Source organism: Chrysochloris asiatica, unplaced genomic scaffold, assembly GCF_000296735.1.
Source record: "Chrysochloris asiatica unplaced genomic scaffold, ChrAsi1.0 scaffold00042, whole genome shotgun sequence".
In the NCBI taxonomy this organism is placed as follows: domain Eukaryota; kingdom Metazoa; phylum Chordata; class Mammalia; order Afrosoricida; family Chrysochloridae; genus Chrysochloris; species Chrysochloris asiatica.
In genome coordinates, this window is record NW_006408560.1 from 15116773 (window position 1) to 15134948 (window position 18176).

Consider the following 18176-nt stretch of genomic DNA (forward strand, 5'->3'; position numbering starts at 1 on the left):
TGGCCGTTTGGTTTTATGTTGATACTGTCACTTTAAATTTCTATGTCAATCCTGATACAATTAAGATGTTCTCTCCTGATACTATCAATCCTAATACAATAAAGATGTTCTTTCCCAAGATGGCGGCTAGTGGGGACAAATCATGATAGCCAGTCCTTTACACAGCTGAGATGGGTTTATGTGCTTGCAGTTGTAACCAAGATGCATTTCCTAAGCACCTGCCTCGCAGGAGACATAACCTCAGTCTGGGGCCAAGTTATTGACTATGATCTAACCCTCTGAGGGGATGATAAGGACTGCTTTTTTAACAGTATAATTAACTGCAGCTAAGACAAAGCATTTTTCAGTTTGCTAGGCATTGTGCTACAGACTTTATATCTATTGTTGTTATTTGGTGCCATCAAGTTGGTTCTGACTCAATGACACTGTGCTCAACAGAATGAAACACTGCCTGGTCCTGAGCCATCCTCACAAGTGTTATATTTGAGACCATTGCTGCTACCCCTGTGCCAGCCCATCTCGTTAGGGGTTTTCCTCTTTTTAACTTACCCTCCCTCCACTTTACCAAGCGTGATATCCTCCGCCAGAGACTCGTACCTCCTGATAACATGTCCAAAGTATGAAAGACAAAGTCTCACCATCTTGGGTTCTAAGGAGCTATATTTCTTCTAAAACATATTTGTTTGTTCTTCTGGCAATCCATGGTACTTTTCAGTATTCTCTAATACCATAACTCAAATGCATCAGTCCTTCTACGGTCTTCCTTATTCATGTCCAACTTTCACATGCATATAAGGCTATTGAAAATACCTTGGCTTGGTCAGATTTGCCTTAGTCCTCAAACTAATATCTTTGCTATTGAACTCTTGAAAGAGGACTTGTTCAGCAGATTTGCGTAATGCGGTACGTCATTTGATTTCTTGGTTGCTGCTTCCATGATTGTTGATAGTTGATCTAAGCAAAATTAAATCTTTGACAACTTCAATCTTTTCTTCAATTATTATGATGTTATTTTTTGATCCAGTTATGAGGATTTTTGTTTTCTTTACAATGAGGTACAATCCATACTAAAGACTGTAGTCTTTGATCTTGATCAGTAAGTATTTTAAGTCCTCTTTGCCCCCAGCAAGCAAGGTTGTATCATCTACATATTGTAGGTTGTTAATGAGTCTTCCAGAAGTTGTGGTGTGACTCTGTAGGCTAAGTGCAGGATTGCAAGGCCGGTTTGAACCACAGGGTCAGTGGTTCAAACTTACCAGTCGCTCTTCGGAAACCCTATATAGGGTTACTATGAGTTGGAACCAACTCAATGTCACTTCACCACTACAGTGAGCCTTCCTCTAACCCTGATGCCATGTTCTTCTTTATATAATCCAGCTTCTCAAATTATTTTATTATTTTATCGGCATACAGATTGAATAAATATGGTAGAAGTAATACAATCCTTGCGCACACCTTTCCTGATTTTAAACCATTCATTATCCCCTTGTTCTGTTCAAACTACTGCCTCTTGGTCTATGTACAGGTTTCTCATGAGCAAAAATTATCTTCAGCAAAATTTTACTGTCCATAGATGTAGTCAGTTTGATTTCTGTGTATTCTATCTGGTGAGATCCATGTGTATAGTCACCTTTTATGTTGTTTAAAAAAAGGTATTTGCAATGAAGATGTCATTGGTCTTGCAAAATTCTATCATGTGATCTCCAGCATCATTTCTCTCACCAAGACCATATACTCCAACTACTGATCCACCACTCAGCTGTTTACTGATCCACCACTCAGCTGTTAGTTTGTCATACTGTGGTGGCTTGCATGTTGCTGTGATGTTCGAAGCTATGCCACTGGTATTTTTAAAAGCAGCAAGGCCAACCCATGGTGGACCGGTTTCAGCGAAACTTCCAGATTAAAGCAAACTAGGAGAGGCAACTTCTGAATTTTTGGCCACTGAAAACTGAAAATCTTTATGTACAAGGGTGAGTCAAAAATAATCCACACTCTGGCTGTAGAATTTATTTTAAACTTTTAGAAAAGACACATAATTTTTTGATTCTCCTTGCTTTTCAATACACTTTGTTTTCCTGTTACCTTTTTAAAAATGTTTTAGGCTGAGCTGCGAGCCACCGCTGTCTTCACTTCTTCATCAGAGTTGAATCTTCGTCCTCTAAAGGCTGCTTTCAGGGGACCAAACAGGTGAAAGTCTGATGGAGTAAGATCTGGACTATGGGGAGGATGCTTTTAACACCTAAAAAGGAAGTTTTTTGCAGAGTGTCAGCAATGTAGACAGAGGTGTAAGGATGTGCATTGTATTGCAAGATCACAACACCCTTCGATAGCAGTCTTCTTTGTTTAGTCTGGAAGTTTAGGCTTCTGCTCTTCAGTGAGCATCTCACTGTGACAAGCATTGTTGAATGTTGAACCTTTTTCCTGATAGTGTTCCAGTACTGACCCTTGAGAGTCCCGGGAGGCTGTAAGCATCAATTTTCCAGATGATGGTTGACTTTTGAACTTTTCCTTAGTCAATGATTGAGGATGTTTCCATTCTATACTCTGCCATTTACTCTCAGGTTCTTAGTAATGAATCCATGTCTCATCACCAATAACGATATTTTTAAGAAACTTATCTTCCTTTGTGTGTCAGTCCAAATTTTGTTTGCAGATGTCCAGATGCTTCTGTTCATGCTCTTTGGTGAGTTGTGTCAGTACCAAACTTTTCGAAACCCAAGTCTGTCATGGATTATTTCATAAGCAGAGCCATGGCTGATCTGAATATGATTTACCACATAATCCACAGTCACTTGTTTATTCAACAGAATCATTTCACGTGAGTGCTCATGTTATTATCAGCTGCGATACAACCAGAGTGTGGATAATTTTTGACTCACCCTTACATACATATATATAACCTCACTTAATCCTTACAGCAATTTTGAGGTATAGTTACAGTTATCTGTATTTGACAAGGAGGAAACAGACCTAGAGAAGTAAAAAAAAAATTGTATAATATTACCCAGTTGCTGAGTGGTAAAGGTTAAGATTTGAACCTAGGCAGCCTGTCCTTAGTACCAATGCACCTAGCCAGTTTATAGCTGGGTGATCCCTTGTGAATCCTTGGAAGTCCAAGGCCAGGAGACTGTACTAGTGGGGCAAGGAGGGGCATTAGCAGAGAAACTGTTGGGGATGCTTGTTGGGGAGGACTTCTCCACTCAAGTAGCCCAGGCCCTGGGACTCTGGGGCCCAGAGTGGAAGAGGTGACTAGAATTGGGATAGCCCTCACATCAGCCCCAACCACCCCATCTATGGAGCATCTTGCATGCTGCTGTGCATATCACTCAGTCTTGGACACCATAGATTCCAGCAACAAGGTAAATGGCATGAGAAGATAGGAGTTTGGAAGGCAAGAATGTTTTCTGAAATGCATCACTCTCCAGGTTCTTCCTGAGTGTATATTTTAGGAAATCCACCAGAGTATTCAAGTCTGCGCTGACCCTCACAAAAGTAAATGCTCTCTTCCGTTCAGTGTGACATTGGTCCTCAACCTTGCTGTCTTCCTTACTTGGTTAAGCCATATTGTCCTGAGCAGCTGAACTTAGGGTCTGTTTTGTTGTTGTTGTTTTTAATGTGTATGTTTCTGGGGTTTTTTATTTTCATTGAATTATCAAACCCCAAAGGAGGCGCCTGAAGAGTTCCTGGGCAGCACTGTGGGGCAGAATCTGTCTGAGTCTGAGGAGCGTTGGGCCCAGCTCCAGCCCTCTGCCTGGGCTGAGGGGAAGAACAGGATCTCCCATGCCCACCCCAAACCTGTTTCAGCCACAATTACCCAGTTTTGATTCCAGCCATGCTTGGTTAGATGTCATATGTTCCTCTACATTCTTTTCTGTAACCACAGACTTCGTGGCCAGTGGGGCTAGCAGCAAAACAGCAAGATGTCTGGGACTCTGCTGAGGGTTGAAAAAACACTCATCAGTTCTTTATCTTTTCCTTTGATGCTGTAGACTTATTAGCATTGAATACAGCCCACACATAACTAGGTGGTAGATGTGTTACCCTTACTCAGAAATATGCTGCAGGTAAATGCTTAACAACTAGCTCCCTGAGGAAAGCCTTGGTTTGTAGCATTTGCTATTTCTGTGGCATAAATATACCTAAACTATCCACACATTGTCACTGAACAGAGTTGTATCAAACCCACTGCTATCAAGTTGATACTGACTCATAGTGACCTGATAGAACAAAGTAGAGCTGCTCTTTAGGAGTTCTGAGACTAAATCTTTATGAAACCTGTCAGCCTGATGTCCTTATGGTTAGCATCCCAACCTTTAACCCACCTGCCAACCTTGCAGTTCAAACTGATCTTGAGATCAAGTGCTTATCCTATGGCGCCACACCAGGACTCCAACGAAGAGATTGTTGTTGCTAAGTGCTTTTGAGTTGCTTCCAACTCATAGCAACTCTGTATAGAGTTTGTGAGGAGCAGCTGGGTGGGTTTTGAACTGCTGACCTTGTGGTTCAAAGTCCAGTGTTGGTCCTACAGCACCACACCAGGAGTCTCAAGGAAGGAGTGTGTTGTTGTTAAGTGCCATTGAGTTGGTTCCAACCCATAGCAATCCTGTAGAGGGTTTCCGAGGAGTGGCCGATGAGCTTGAACTGCCAAACTTGCGGTTCAAACCTACTTACTTTGCAGTCCAGTGCATTAACCCACGGTGCCATTTGTTGTTGTTAAGTGTCGTCGAGTCAGTTCCGACCTATAACAACCCTGTATGGGGTTTCCGAGGAACAGCTGGGCACCTTTATACAGTATTTCACCAGAGTGATGAAATAGATGCAGAAACAGTAAAATATGGTAAACTAATTAGGAAGTAGAGTCCTGGTGTGGTGTTGTACTGGACCAGTAACAGCAAGGTTGGTGGTTCAAACCCACCAGCCACTACTCAGAAACCCTATACAGGGTCGTTATGAGTCAGAACCCACTCGACAGCACTTAACAACAACAATTAAGAAGTGGTAAATTTTGCATGTTCAGTATCTTTGTTCATGATATTTCCTTGGAAGTTGATATAATTTAATTTTTAATAATGGCATGTTTAACAACTGGCTCACAAATGTCCTGAAAAATTAACATCTGTCTCTTGCAAGCTACTTTGAGCTGGCTCCAGTATACCCCTGCTCTTACTTACTCTTTGCTCTATTTAAAAAAGAAAAGACAAAATTGAGCTTGAGGGTCAAGATTGGGCAGGGTGCGGGGTGGGGAGAGGAGTCCCAGCAGTGATTCCCTGGGGGCCGGGGAATGCACTGGTTCTCCAACCTGACCCTTAGCCCCAGGAGCATTCTAACTCATAGTAAAGCATACATTTGTGCTTTCCTGTGCTTGAAGACTCCTCCTCAACTCAAAACTTACTGCAAGTTAGTTGAACATCCCCTTCATTAGAGAGGCCTTCACTGGCCCGGAACTTAAAGAGGATCCTCCTGATACACTCTCAGCCCCAGAATCCTGACCCTGTTCCTTCCAGGCACTCTGCATGCCCCACCTACCACAAGCTCCAGGAGGGCTTTGTGAGTCTCATTCACCCCTGAACACTAACTAATAGTGCTGAGTTGAAGGGGAAGAGCCTGAGAGGGTAGGCAGAGAAATAGGCAAGAAAACAAGGAAAGAACGGAAAAGGCCAAGGGGGTTAATTTACTTTTGAGTGTCTGTGCAAGATACTGGGTATGTGCTGGGTGTCTTTTGATTCTTTCACCTAAAAGGGATACATAAATGAGGATGTTCTCAGCTGTCAGTAACAAAAATCCAATTTTAAACAGTCTAAACAATAAGAGAAAATCATTACCTCACATTAGGGAGAGTAGCTCCAGGTTGGCAACAGTTTGACAACGTTGTTGGAAACCCCGGTTGTTTGCCCTCTTTCTTGGGGTGTAAGCTCTGCCCTCAGGCCGTGGGTTTCTGTGGCTTCCAGGGGCCATAGGCATCACCTGGACACAGCATCCATCTCTTCTTCTGTGGCTCTTTTTAGGAGTAAGGAAACTCTTCCCAGAGGCCACATACTCTACCTTATCCAGGGCCTGTACAACAGACTGGAATGACCAAGATCAATTGAGGCCACAGGTCCTCAATGTAAGATCCCCAGACCAACAGCATCAATATCACCTGGAAACTTGTTAGAAGCAGTGGGACGAGGCATGCTTGCATTTTATACTTTATCTTACAGGTTCTCAGACCACCCCCAGGCCTCCTAGCAGCTTTATACATGCTGAGGTTTGGAGCATTCCTCCTAACTGGAACTGCAAGTGAACAAAGCTTAATTAGAGTCCTGTGATGTGAAGTGGGGGTGCAGTGGGTATGATACGGGGCTGTGTGTGAGACCCTCCCTGTCTGTGACTTCTCCTTCCTACCAGCTACCAGAGGTTCACTGACTGTTACAAGCGCTTCCACCAGTTGCAGCCTGAGATGACACAGCGGATTTATGACAGGTTTATAACTCAATTGCAGACATCTATCTGGGTGAGTTGTCAACAGGGGACAATTTGAGAAGAAACATTTAGGATTCCAGCAGGTATCCTTGGCTGGGGTCCTGAGGGCGGGGACACCTCCTCTGCTACTCTGTTTCCTCAGCCCCTGGAACCTCCTCCACACCCAGAAGATTGCAACATCTGTCAGTCTCCAACGTGTTATCTTAAATGCCCCCCTCAGATGATCCTTTGTTGTAATGATGTGTTTATACATTGTCTGACCCACTAGACGAGTGAGTTCAGCAAGGGCAGGATTTCGTCTTACTCATCTTTGTGTGTCCAGCACCTGCACAGTGCCTGGCATAGCAGAGCCTATGGAACTGCTTAGCCCAGGGACCATGAAAAAGGACATGATTTCACTTGTGTCTTTAAGGACTTGTGAACTCTCTTGGGAGTTAACTTCCACGCTGTTCTCCTCCAGGATGGTCCCATTGAGCATCACAACATGGTGTCAGCAAAGGGTGCTCGGGGGGTGGGGATAACAGTGCACCACAGCCTAGAGAAGATGCTGCTGTGGTGGTAGAGGAAAGGGGTGGGGCGGGGCAGGTGCCTGAGAGGGGACATAGACCCGGGAATGGGTTGCCTTCATTCCCTGAGAGTGAGGAGCCCAGGAAAACAGGGGTGAGTAGGCAGGTGTGATCCATGGGGGAGGTGAGCAGGTCTAGAGATAAGATCCAGGGCCTCCAGTGCTAGGGTAGGGAGATTGGGCAACTCAGTTGAGCAGTGGGAAGAGGCATGCTTGCATTTATACTTTATCTTCTTAATTATACAGTCACATATTGTAGAAGGAGTCCTGGTGTGGCGCTATAGAATAAGCACTGGATTGCTAAGCTGAAGTCAGCAGTTCAGATCCACAAGTGGCTTCTCAGAAATCCAATATAGAATTTCTATGAGTTGGAAATGACTTGATGACACTTAACAACAGTGTAGAGAAGTTGGAAAGTTTGGGAAAGTATAAAGACACGGGAACAGAAATTAGCCAAAATCTCACTAAGCACTGTTAACAGCTTGAAATATTTCTACTGTAGGCTTGTCTAGTATCATTACAACTCCTTCTTCCATTCTCATCAGGAAGAAATCTCTGAAATCAAACAGGAGGGGAACCTGGAAGCAGTCCTGAATGCCTTGGATGAAATTGTGGAGGAAGGCAAAGACCGGAAGGAACCAGCATGGTGAGAATGGGGGCCAGGAGGTGAGCTGGGCAGTGGTGCCTGAACTCCCTCAGCTGCTCCCCAAGCTCAAGGGAAAAAGGGACAGTGTGAAAGAGACTTTATGAGGGACCTGCAGGTAGGGCCTGGGTTCATGGTCTCTAAGAGAGGACCCTTTGACAGGGATTAGTGGACAGGACAGACACTGAACATTCAAGTTGAAATGCATCGTGTTCCTTGGGGGAAAAGAGCCCCAGGACATGTGTGATGTCAGGGAGTTTGGAAAGGAAGCCTTCCTCGGGAAAGCATTTTAAGACCTGCTTGCCCTTTGGAAGAAAAGGGAGGCAGAATATCGAGGCTTGGAATCATTGGGAGATGAGACTGGCCCCGGCATCTGGTTTTTATTCATTGATTCATTGAACACTAGAGAGCACCTGCTCTAATATGTCTGATACTGTTTAGATGCCAGAGAGTCAGCCTCAAACCAGACAAACCAAATACCCCCTCTACCCAGCTGTCTCTTGGACTGTCCCATTCAGGATGGAGAAGTGGGGTTGGGAAGAGGAGGGGAGAGACCCCAAGGCCACCTGCCTCCTACCATCTGAACAGAATCCTGGCCAATGGGAGTAGATGGTTTTTTATGGTACTTTCCAGTTTATATGTTTTGTGACCTTAATTTTTTATTTATTTATTTATTTTTGCTTCTTTTGCTCACAATTATGGTGTTTACTAGGGAATTGAACAAGGTACAATTCAGGATCAAAAACAACACAGGATCCTCACTGGGCATTCTGCCTCCCCTCTTCCCGACCTATCTTTCCTTATCTTCCCAAATCTGCTAATATGCCCTGGGACCTAAGACTGGCCTGTCGCCCAGGCAGCCAACCCCCAATCTCTCCAGCTGCCAGATTCACTGAACAGATGGACCAGCAGGGCACATGGTCACAAAGAGGGATAGGAGCTATAAAGTGACCTCTGACCCTGGAACATTATTAGGACTAGAGGAGTGGAGTGGCAGAGGAGAATATGAGGTGTGGTTGAAAGACTGAGATTTGGGCCAAGTGAAGCAGGAGGTAGGCCCTTGGACATTGAAGTTCAAGGCTGGTGTTAAGCATTTCCATCCAGAGCAGGAACTGTGCGGGCAAGTCTTGGGAGGTGAGAGAATCCCATGATATCCTTGAAAGTCAGCCCAACTTGGGCCTGAAGGGCTTTGGAAGTGAAACCCTCACCCCGACATGTCCTCTCCTCCCAACCCTGTGCCAGGCGCCCTAGTGGGATCCCAGAGGAGGACCTGCGCAGCACCATGGTGCCCTACTTCCTGCAGCAGCGGGGCACCCTACAGCGCTGTGTGCAGAAACAGGAGGCTGAGAACCGGCAGCTGGCCGATGCCGTCATTGCTGGCCGCAGGCAGGTAGAGGAGCTGCAGCGGCAGGTCCAGGCCCAGCAACAGGCCTGGCAGGTCAGTGTCCCAGCCCTGCCCCTTTCCATTCCTTCCTTGGGAGCCCCTCCTGGATTCTCAGGTAAGATACTGCTCCGCTACCATGGGATTCAGGCACCAAGAGGCCTCTGGTCACTTCTATCCTGGACCCTGGTTTCCAAACCTGTCCAAAGATGATTCCCAGGGCCGTTACAGCCCTGATACACAAAGCTCATACCATACTTCACCCAGCCAGTTGCCAAGACCCAAACCATTGTATTAAATTGGCCATTTGAACAGATGGGGTGAGTGAGTGTTCAGTATAGAACCTCACGTAGAAGCTTCAAGGAGCTCTTTTTTACTAACATTTTCATGTCTGTTGAAAGTCCACTTCAAGAAACCTTCTCTACTAGAGAACACTGATGGAGCCCAAGATTCAGGGGCCACTTTGGGCACCGTTGTTGAAGATGGGCTCTGCTCCAGAGAGGCCATGGCACCCACCTACCATGAGTGCCTGCTCAGTGCTGGAGACTTCCTAGCATGCCTTCACCCTCACATGTCCTGCCAGTCCACTGACGTGAGCCACAGAGTCCGTCCATGCATGCCCAGGTCCAGTCACGGACAGGGTTAGGGTTTTCTCATGCTCTGATTTTCCTGCTCTCTCCCACTGGCTGCAGGCACTACACAGAGAGCAGAGGGAGCTGCTGGCCATGCTGAGGGAGCCGGAGTAAGGAGAAAGCCAGGCCCAAGAGCAGGGGGCAGTCAAGGTCAAGGGCCTGGATGAGTTGCTTTGGCAAACTGTGGAAATGGTACCTAGTGCCTAAGCAGTGATGGAATTTGCTGGAGGACGAGGCCATTGTAGGCCCCATTGCGCTGGGCCTTTGAAACTCCTTTGGAGTCATACAGACATACTACCTTCAGATTCTCCTTGTGTTCTTCTAATTTGAGAATTCTTGGCTGACTTCGACCCTGGGAATCAGGCACCATGCTTGCTGTTCTCCAGGGTCCAGACAACACAGGCTTCCCACATCCATCAACCCCACCCCCATGTTCTGCAGTTCCTGAGTCCTCTCAGGACCTGGCTTAGGGAATCTGTTTTCAATCTTCACTGATTGCCCCCTTGCTGGCCAGCCTGAGAGCCTTCCCATGTTCTCCCCACATCCGTAAATAAACTTCCTTCTCTACACTGTAATCTGTGAGGAGGCTTCCTTGGCGGGGCCTCTTCCAGCTAGGACCCTCATAGGCTCCAAGTTGGGTTCAATTGAGGCCTCTCTCACAGCCCTGAGCTGGGGTGTGTGGGCAGGAGGGAGGGCAGTGTATCTAAGCATCATCTGCAGAAGGGAGCCCAGTCATAGAAACCAGGACCCTTGGGTTTCCCGAGATCAGGATGAGCTGCCCAACCCAGCCATTCTTCTCTGTCATCTGGGTGACCTCTGAACAAGATTCAGTGGTTGGGGGAGGTGAAGTGGGTACAGGGGGTTCATGCTCAGAGTAAGGTTAGTCACCAGGGGAACTGGCCCTTTATGCCTCCCTCACCTCATTCCTCCCAGCCAGGGCCAGCAGGGCATCAGGAGGGGCTCAGCCAAAGACAGGATGATGGGTACTTCCTCAGGACCAGAGAGTGAAGGGCATTAAGTTTGGGTTGAGGGTAAAACCTTTCTACCTGGTGAGGTGGAGCCACTGGTGATGGCCTCTCCCTAACCCTGTGGAGACACAGACAGGAAGACATCAAGTGGAAATGCTCAAACCTCTCCCAAAACACTGCACCCATTGGTTCCATCTCTCCTCTCCTCTGCTCCATCATGGAGTTGCTGCAGTATTAAATCCTCCAGACAGACACCCTCTCCTATCCAGTGGAGGTGTGTGGGAGGGTACGGATCGAGTGCTTTGTTGTTGCATTAGACAAATGGTCCAGAGCTCGGTTGGCTGGGTGGGTGGATAATTAAGGACACAGGTCAGAGGGGAAGGTGCTAGGACTCCCTCCAGACTGTCCCCAAGTTGACCTGAAGCAATATTGGCTTTCAGGTGAGGGACAGCATTTTTCAGGCTGGGATGTTTTATTCCTGAAAGGACAATCCTCCCATAAACCCCCCACTTACTGCTGGGGGGGGGGGGGGGTTACCGTAACAACACTGAGAAGAGCCTGCCGGGGCAGGAAGAGAACCAAGGGCCAGGAGTCGTGTGATGCTTTCCAGCTCCCTGCCCTTCGAAAGTGGGCACCCCCAGAAGCACAGTGAAGGAGGCCCACCACAGCACCGCACCTGTCCTGTGCTCACAACCCTGCCCACCTGGCTAGCACCATTGATGTGAAGAACTCCATAGTCACCTGGCCTGCCCAGAGACTTAAGAGGTCGTTACCTCACACACAGCCCCTGCTTTGTTCACTTGGCTTTGACCCTGTGCTGCCCCAGCCCTCTCCCTGCCCTGATGCTCCAGCCTGACCAGACTCCAGCCAGGCCTGCCTGCCCTGGGTATCTCGCTGGGGCACAGTCCCCTGGGTGAGCGAGGGCATTGGGAGGCACGCCCTCCCTGGGGTTTGGCTCCTGCCCACAGGCTAACAGTGAAAATCACAGGCTTGGAGAACACTGGAGCCCAGCTCTGCTCTAACTTATTTTAGACCCTGGAGTCCTCTTCCTTGCCAGGCTTCTTCCCCTCCCACCCTTCAGACCTGCCCAACAGTACTCAACCTGAGAGTGAGTAGGGGCTGGGGGACCTGGGGCGACCCCCAGGCCTCCAAGTCCAAGGGTCATATGCAGAGCCTGGTGGTCTCAGATTGCGGCCTACCCCCTCATCACTTCCAGGCCCTGCCCAGGCAGCCACAGCTCCTAACCACAACATCCTCTGGGGTTTGGCCTAAAGGGTCTGACGATTCCCCTGTCACCCACCCCCATCTCACCCCCTGCTTCCGGGGCATTGCTAGAGGGTATAAATGGTGCCAGAAGCTGGAAGGGACAGACCAGCTGAGTCCCAAGAAGCAGCCCTAACACAGCCGCCAAAGACACACCATGAGGCCCCTCCTGATCCTGGCCCTGCTGGTCCTGGCCACACTTTGTCTAGCTGGCCAGGTAGGTGAGTATTCTACCTCCATCCAGCTGTATTCAGTGGGAACTTACAAGAGAAAGGAGCCAGAGCTGACCGCTCTCACCCAGGCCACTTAGCCATCCTTTCTGCAGTCTAACCACCCTCCTGCAGGATCACCCCATTTTTCCCTGCTGTGTCCAGCCTGTGGAGGGGAAGGAGGGAAGAGCAAGCTGTCAAAGAGGCAGGGAAAGGAGATGTATACCCATAGGGTGAGCAGGGGTGAAATGCTCTGTTTCCTTTCCAGAAGCAAAGCCCAGCGCTGAGTCCAAGTCTGGCAAAGGTACAGGTATGAGGTGACCCAAGGGGTACGAAACATTCCCAGCCCCTTCTGCTCTGACCCTCAACCCCATTCCCTCTTCCTGCCAGCATCTGTTTGGCTGTCTGGAAGGCCAGCCTGTTCCCCACCTTGCCTCCCAGAACCTGGAGCCACCTGATCCCTATCCCTCTGCTCCACAGCCTTCATGTCCAAGCGAGAGGGCAGTGAGGTGGTAAGGAGACCCAGACGCTACGTGGATCAAGGGCAGGGGTAAGAGAAAAGGGGCTGCTGAGTAGAGTAACCTGGGGGTGGGGCAGGGTGATTCCCCCTGGTAGGAACTCAAACCCCATGTGCATTGGGAGGGAGGCAGCTGTTGGGATAATTGCATGGGGGTAATGCCGCTGTGTTGGACTTCTCAGAGCCCCAGCCCCCTACCCAGATCCCCTGGAGCCCAAGAGGGAGGTTTGTGAGCTCAATCCGGACTGTGACGAGCTGGCTGACCACATTGGCTTCCAGGAGGCCTATCAGCGCTTCTACGGCACAGCCTAGGCCATCTGGTGTCTACTCAGCTGGCCACACCTGGCTCCAGCTCCTCCCTATAACATAGCTCTTGTTCCTTTCACTCTGACTTTCCCACCCTGTAATACCCCAGCTCTTTCGAAAATAAACTCCAGAAGATAACTGAGTGGGCTGATGATCTTTGTGTGGTCTCTGCAGTTCAGGCAGAGTGGGTGGAGGTGTGAGGCTTTACCTTCTTAAGTCCCAGAAAATGCTTCTATTTATAAATCAACTATTTATTTATTTGTACCTGCCTTGTTCAGAAAGCATGTAAGGTGACTTTCTAAAGGCTAACTAGGGTTCCAGCCCACAATGTCCTCCTGGGACCTGCCTCAACCCCATCCATGACACACCCACTTAGGCCCAGACCCAGAAGGACTTGGACACCTTGAGTGCACACTTAGGGGCAAGGTTATCCCTAGGTTGTGACGAGGACAAGCAGATTCATCTCTATAGGCAAATTGCTGCTGGAAGAAGGCACTGCCTGGTCTGGGGGTGAGAGGTGGCCTCTGAGAGGGTTAGCAGGCATTTGGGTGGCCAAGGTGAGTCGTGTTAGTTCTTCCCTGGGCTGAGCAGAGGCTTCTAGGAGCACCAGAAATGGGACCAAATGAGGCTACCCCAAAACCTCTATCCCAACCGTGGGCAGGGAACAGCCCTGACCTGGATACACGCTTCTCCCCTCGCAGACCTTCAGCACATTCCTGACCCCAAGAGCATCCAAACACATCATCTTCACACACCCTCCCTCCCTGCCCCTGGTGCCTGTCTCCACTCCTCGGCCTTCTCTCCTCCATACTCGCTTCTCAGTTCCAGGCTTGATGTGGCCCTGACTCAGTCAGCAATGGTGGGGCCTGGCCTCTGCCTCCCTCCAGGGCAGAGCAGGCTCAGGCATGGGATTACTGTTGTTTGGCCCTGGAACCCGCTTCTGGCAGGCCACCCTGCAACAAGGGGCATGAACCAGGGGCCCAAAACAGAGAGGCTGTGAAGGCAGCTATGATGAGTAGGTTCCCAGTCACGGCCAGGCCTAGTGTGGCTACCGTGCCTACCAGGCCTAGAGCAGGTTCCTTCATGGCCAGCCAGGCACGCCGTGACCCCATATCAGCCAGCACTGCTTCCAGCTGGAAGTGGGTGCCCAACACAGCAGAGATGTGGAACAGCTGGTGGCTGTGGCCTGGGAGAGGGTGAGCAGGTCAGATTGTGTCCACCATTCCCAGAGCTTTCCTGACTCACTTTGTGCTTCCTGTCCCTCTTTACATTGGAAACGGGAAGACATGCCTCCCAGAGCGATGGGAAGGAAGGAAATAGTTGCATGCTACTATTGCTGTTGGGGTCCTAGTGTGGTACTGTAGGATAAGCACTGGACTGCTTACAACAAGGTCAGTAGTTCAAACCCACCAGCCACTTCTCAGAAACTCTATACAGGGTTGCTATGAGTAGGAACTGACTCCATGGCACTTAACAAGTTTTGCCATTATCCGAGCAATGGAGGTTGGGAGTATACCGGTACATCAGGACGCTTCCAGGACCCTGGCTTTAGGAACATAAAGTCCTCCCTATCATTTCTTTCCATCCTTCTGACTGGGATACCCCATTCACTCTGTGGGTTTCTGGGGAGCTGTCTCAGTGCTGCTGTCTGGCCAGCCTCTTACCGATGTAGTCAAAGCGTCCTGGTGCCAGACGCTCGGGAAGGTGGGAGGTGAAGAGGAAGCCAGTGAGCAGTGCGCAGAAGAGGTGGTAGACGTGGCTGGTGCTCAGTGCCTCCTGCCCGCAATCATGGCCCCGGCCCCAGCACAGCCCAAACTGGCAACGGGAGAGCAGGGCTGGGGAAGAGCTCTGGGAGTGGAAGCAGGTGATCTGGGGTCTGATGAGGATAGGATGCAGATGGGTGTGTGGGCAGAGCTGGGCTGGTGCTGGACCTGGAGGGTCAGGACTAAAGAGAGCAGGAGGCTTGGGCAGGGGTCCCACATACCCTTACCCTATAGAAGAGCGGGAGGTTGTCGAACAGAAAGGGGTAGGCAAAGGCAGCTGTTCGCAGGACCTTACTGAACCCAGGGCTTTCTAGCTCCGGGAACCTAGGAGGCCGGAGGGAAAGGCAGGTTGATCATATCCCTGTGCTCAGGAAAGGGCAGGCGGACCCTTCAGCCTTGGACCAAGATAATTATTGTAGCTTAGTGGTAAAGAGAGCCTGTAGGGCACAATGACCACCTCTGTAAATTACCCTATCTGTAAAATGGTAATAAAGACGTCTGCCTCTTATGTGGCTGTGAGAATTAAGGGGCACAGTGTAAGTCTGGTTCCAGTGTACAGGGTGTGATACTTGGTCTTCAATGAAAAGCACAAGATAGCTGCCCCCCACCCCGAGGGTTCCAGGTGTACATGCGTATGAGGAACCCACCGTGAGTAGCAGGAGAGGCTGGTGCACAGGAAGGAATTGAGTGTTGCGGCGGGCACAAAGAGCTGGTGGAGGCGGCTCTGCAGCCAGGAGGTCGGCATGGAGTAGGCGGCATACGGGAAGGCGCAACCTGTGGTGAGGTAGGGGCGGGGACTGAGGCCCACGGGGCGTGCACAGGAGATGGCTCCTCCCCCATGCGTCACTTCCGCCTCAAACCCGCACGACGCCCTCGTTTCGCCACCCCGCTGGACTTACCTAAACTATACAGGCTGAGCGCGCCGTAGTCTAGAAAGTAACAAATGTGGCGCGCGCGGGGAGACATGGAACTGAACGTGTGCGCACAGCACGACGCGAAGGGGTAGAGGCAGGCGGGCAGCAGGAAGATGAGCAGCGGCCAGTGATACGGCTCGGCCCGGAAGCCTGGACCTCCGGCCAGCGCCAGGAGGCGCCACAGGAAGTACCTGCAGCGGGCATGTGCTTAGGTGGAACCCTGCAGCAACCCGCACGCCTTGATGGCTCTTGCCGTCCTGGGTACCCCTTCTGAGCTCAAGGCTGTGGCCTGGGATCTCCCCTCCCCTCACCAGGTGGGTAGGAAGTGAGTCCAGATGTTGACTGTCTCGTTGGTCATCTGGAAGGAACTGAGGACACAGTCCAAGGCAGAATTGGTTGGGCGACGATAACCAGATATGATTCCATCTTCCCAGAACACCTGGGGCGGTGGAAGGAGGGAGAAAGAAGGAGGCACTTCTTTTATGCCCGGAACCCTTTCATTTATGAGGGGGGTCTCTGGAAATAAGGTTGAATAGGGTAGGCTGGAATCATAGTAGCTCCAAAGCCAATTTAACAGATGAAGCCATTGTACCACAGGTCTCAATACCCAGAGGGCAGATGAGAAACAGGAGAAAAAGGGTAAGGGTCAAGATAGGAGGACAGTGGAGGTGGGCAGGGACAAGCCTCTGGACTGAGAGCAAGCCTCTGGACTAGGGAGTAGGTCACAGGTGTGCGCTATATAGAACTGCAATGGGAATTGGACTGCAGGTGGGATCGATCTTCCCAATAGCTAAGAGAGAACCTGTGCTCCAATTAGTCCCCTGGGTATGGGGTTAATGGGTCAAGCCCTCACCCGGGGGACTTGGTGGACTTGCAGGAGTTGGGGTAGCTTGAGGCTGAGCATAGTGGCCTGGTGCCTCCGCGGTGACCTGTGACCTGGAGAGAGTGAAGGGGTGGGGGGGCGTGTCAGGTGCCTATCCCCATCCACAGGCCCTTTGTACTGTGTGTGTACGCACGTGTGTGCATGTACCAGTGATAGCTGCCTGGTCTGTTGAGCGACATCCTTCAAGCCTGGGGAAGGCTGGCCAAGTTCCTGCCCTTCATAACCCCAACCCCTCCCAGGCTGCCTAAAAGTTCCCCATCTAACCCTTTATAAATTCAGCAGCAGCTGCAGCACCCACTGAGAGGTGCTGGTCTGCCTCAGTTAAGCATGGAGTGGAGGGTCTTCCCCAGTTGGGAGGCTACCTTAGTTACCAACCCCAGGCCCTGGATTCAAGCCCCTAATTTCATTCTCAGAAAACCCTGACTCCTGGAAACTAGTGCAGAGAGAGCTCAAGCACCCTCTACATCCCACCAGAAAACTCCTGGCCCTCAGGGAAAGTTCCTGGAGAGACCAGATGCCTGTCAGCCAGATAAAGCATTAATTAGGGGGATGTTTGGCTATTTCTGAGCACATTACTTATGCCCTGAGGGGCATTCCACATAGGTACATGCCCCTCTTGAGCCCCTTACCCCAAGCCCCAAAACCTAAACTCTGTTGCCCCACCCACCTCTCCCGGCCCCTCTCCCAGGCACATTCCTGGGCGCAAATGCAGAGGCCAGGCCAGCCAGGCTGATGGAGCCGCCCCTGAAGGAGAGAGAATAGGACACTCCCCTCCACTCCACCATCCCAAGCCAAAACTTTCCAGCAACTCTACTGCCTAACCCCACCCCTCTAACTGCCATAGCCTGCTTTGCCTGTCCATGTCCCTTTGTGTTGAACACACTCTGGCCCCTACACCTCTGGTTGGTCCCCCAGGCCTCTTGCTTCTTTCTGTCATTCAAGTTTGGGAGCCCTCTGCCCCTAAACTGGATTCTGGGGAGCCATCTGGCCACAAGGTCACCCTGCACCCAGCATTTTAAGGTGGATGAGGGTGGCATCCCCTAGGGTTTGTTCTATCTTGAAGTACTGCCCAGCCTGAGGGGGATGGGAGAGGAAAATGCGGGCACTACCTCCCTTCAGGGAATCCTAGTATTGCACAGTAGGATCAGCACTGCATTAACGGCAAGGTTGGCAGCTCAAATCCAACAGCTGCTCCTTGGAAACCCTGTAGAGTCTCTGAGTCAGAATCAACTCAAGAGGCACACAGCATCTCCCCTTAGAGCCCCTTCCCTTATCCGTAAGATTCAGAGGTCTCTGGAGTAGGCTGAGATGTGCCATTACCTTGGAAATGGGTGGGGTAGCTGGAGAAGAAGCTTTACCTGTTTCCCCAGGATAGGAGATGCCAAAGCCTCAGAAAGAGAGCTGTCTTACCCTGAGTTTGAGGGTGCTCCTAAGCTGGTGGGTCAGCAGACCCAGCTCCACAGGCGGAGTCCCTGGCTCCTGCCAGCCAGGCTGAGAGGAGGGAGGGAGAGGAGAGCTGCTGGGCAGGCGGACCAGGCCTGGGCGGGGAGTAGGGGGACAAAGGGGACTCGGAACAATCCCAGCCTTGTCCAGCCTCCAGAGAGCAGCACAGGGTGGCCCAACCCCATTAGCAGGCAGCTCACTAGGCCTTCTGGACACAGCCAGCC

At 50.3% G+C, this 18176-nt stretch overlaps 3 protein-coding genes across 5 annotated transcripts in view; 2 read left to right on the top strand and 1 right to left on the bottom strand.

Moving 5' to 3' along the window:
• The window catches only part of PMF1 (polyamine-modulated factor 1), a 29990-nt gene extending 20190 nt beyond the window's left edge, over positions 1 to 9800 (top strand). Inside the window, exons 2-5 of the mRNA XM_006861586.1 lie at positions 6391 to 6496; positions 7576 to 7676; positions 8916 to 9111; positions 9747 to 9800. Coding sequence (XP_006861648.1) covers positions 6391 to 6496; positions 7576 to 7676; positions 8916 to 9111; positions 9747 to 9800 — 457 coding nt within the window. The remainder of the gene's footprint in view (positions 1 to 6390; positions 6497 to 7575; positions 7677 to 8915; positions 9112 to 9746) is intronic.
• Positions 9801 to 12074: 2274 nt separating this feature from the next.
• Positions 12075 to 12955, top strand: BGLAP (bone gamma-carboxyglutamate (gla) protein). Its single transcript, XM_006861731.1, has 4 exons — positions 12075 to 12138; positions 12395 to 12436; positions 12607 to 12676; positions 12826 to 12955. The coding sequence occupies exons 1-4, from the start codon at positions 12075 to 12077 to the stop codon at positions 12953 to 12955; spliced, it is 306 nt and encodes a 101-aa protein (XP_006861793.1).
• Positions 12956 to 13843: 888 nt separating this feature from the next.
• Positions 13844 to 18085, bottom strand: PAQR6 (progestin and adipoQ receptor family member VI). 3 transcript variants are annotated; one of them, XM_006861587.1, is made up of 8 exons: positions 17920 to 18085; positions 16480 to 16555; positions 15938 to 16065; positions 15612 to 15817; positions 15360 to 15486; positions 14940 to 15036; positions 14614 to 14764; positions 13861 to 14135 (listed from the first exon to the last, which is right to left on the bottom strand). In XM_006861587.1, exons 2-8 carry the CDS (start codon positions 16528 to 16530, stop codon positions 13861 to 13863), a joined length of 1035 nt encoding a protein of 344 aa, XP_006861649.1. In that variant the 5' UTR covers positions 16531 to 16555; positions 17920 to 18085. The 3 variants fall into 3 exon arrangements, with proteins under 3 accessions (XP_006861651.1, XP_006861649.1, XP_006861650.1); XM_006861589.1 differs by lacking the exon at positions 16480 to 16555 and having other exon boundaries at positions 13844 to 14135; positions 17920 to 18014; XM_006861588.1 differs by lacking the exon at positions 17920 to 18085 and having other exon boundaries at positions 16489 to 16530.
• Between the last annotated feature and the right edge of the window lie 91 nt (positions 18086 to 18176).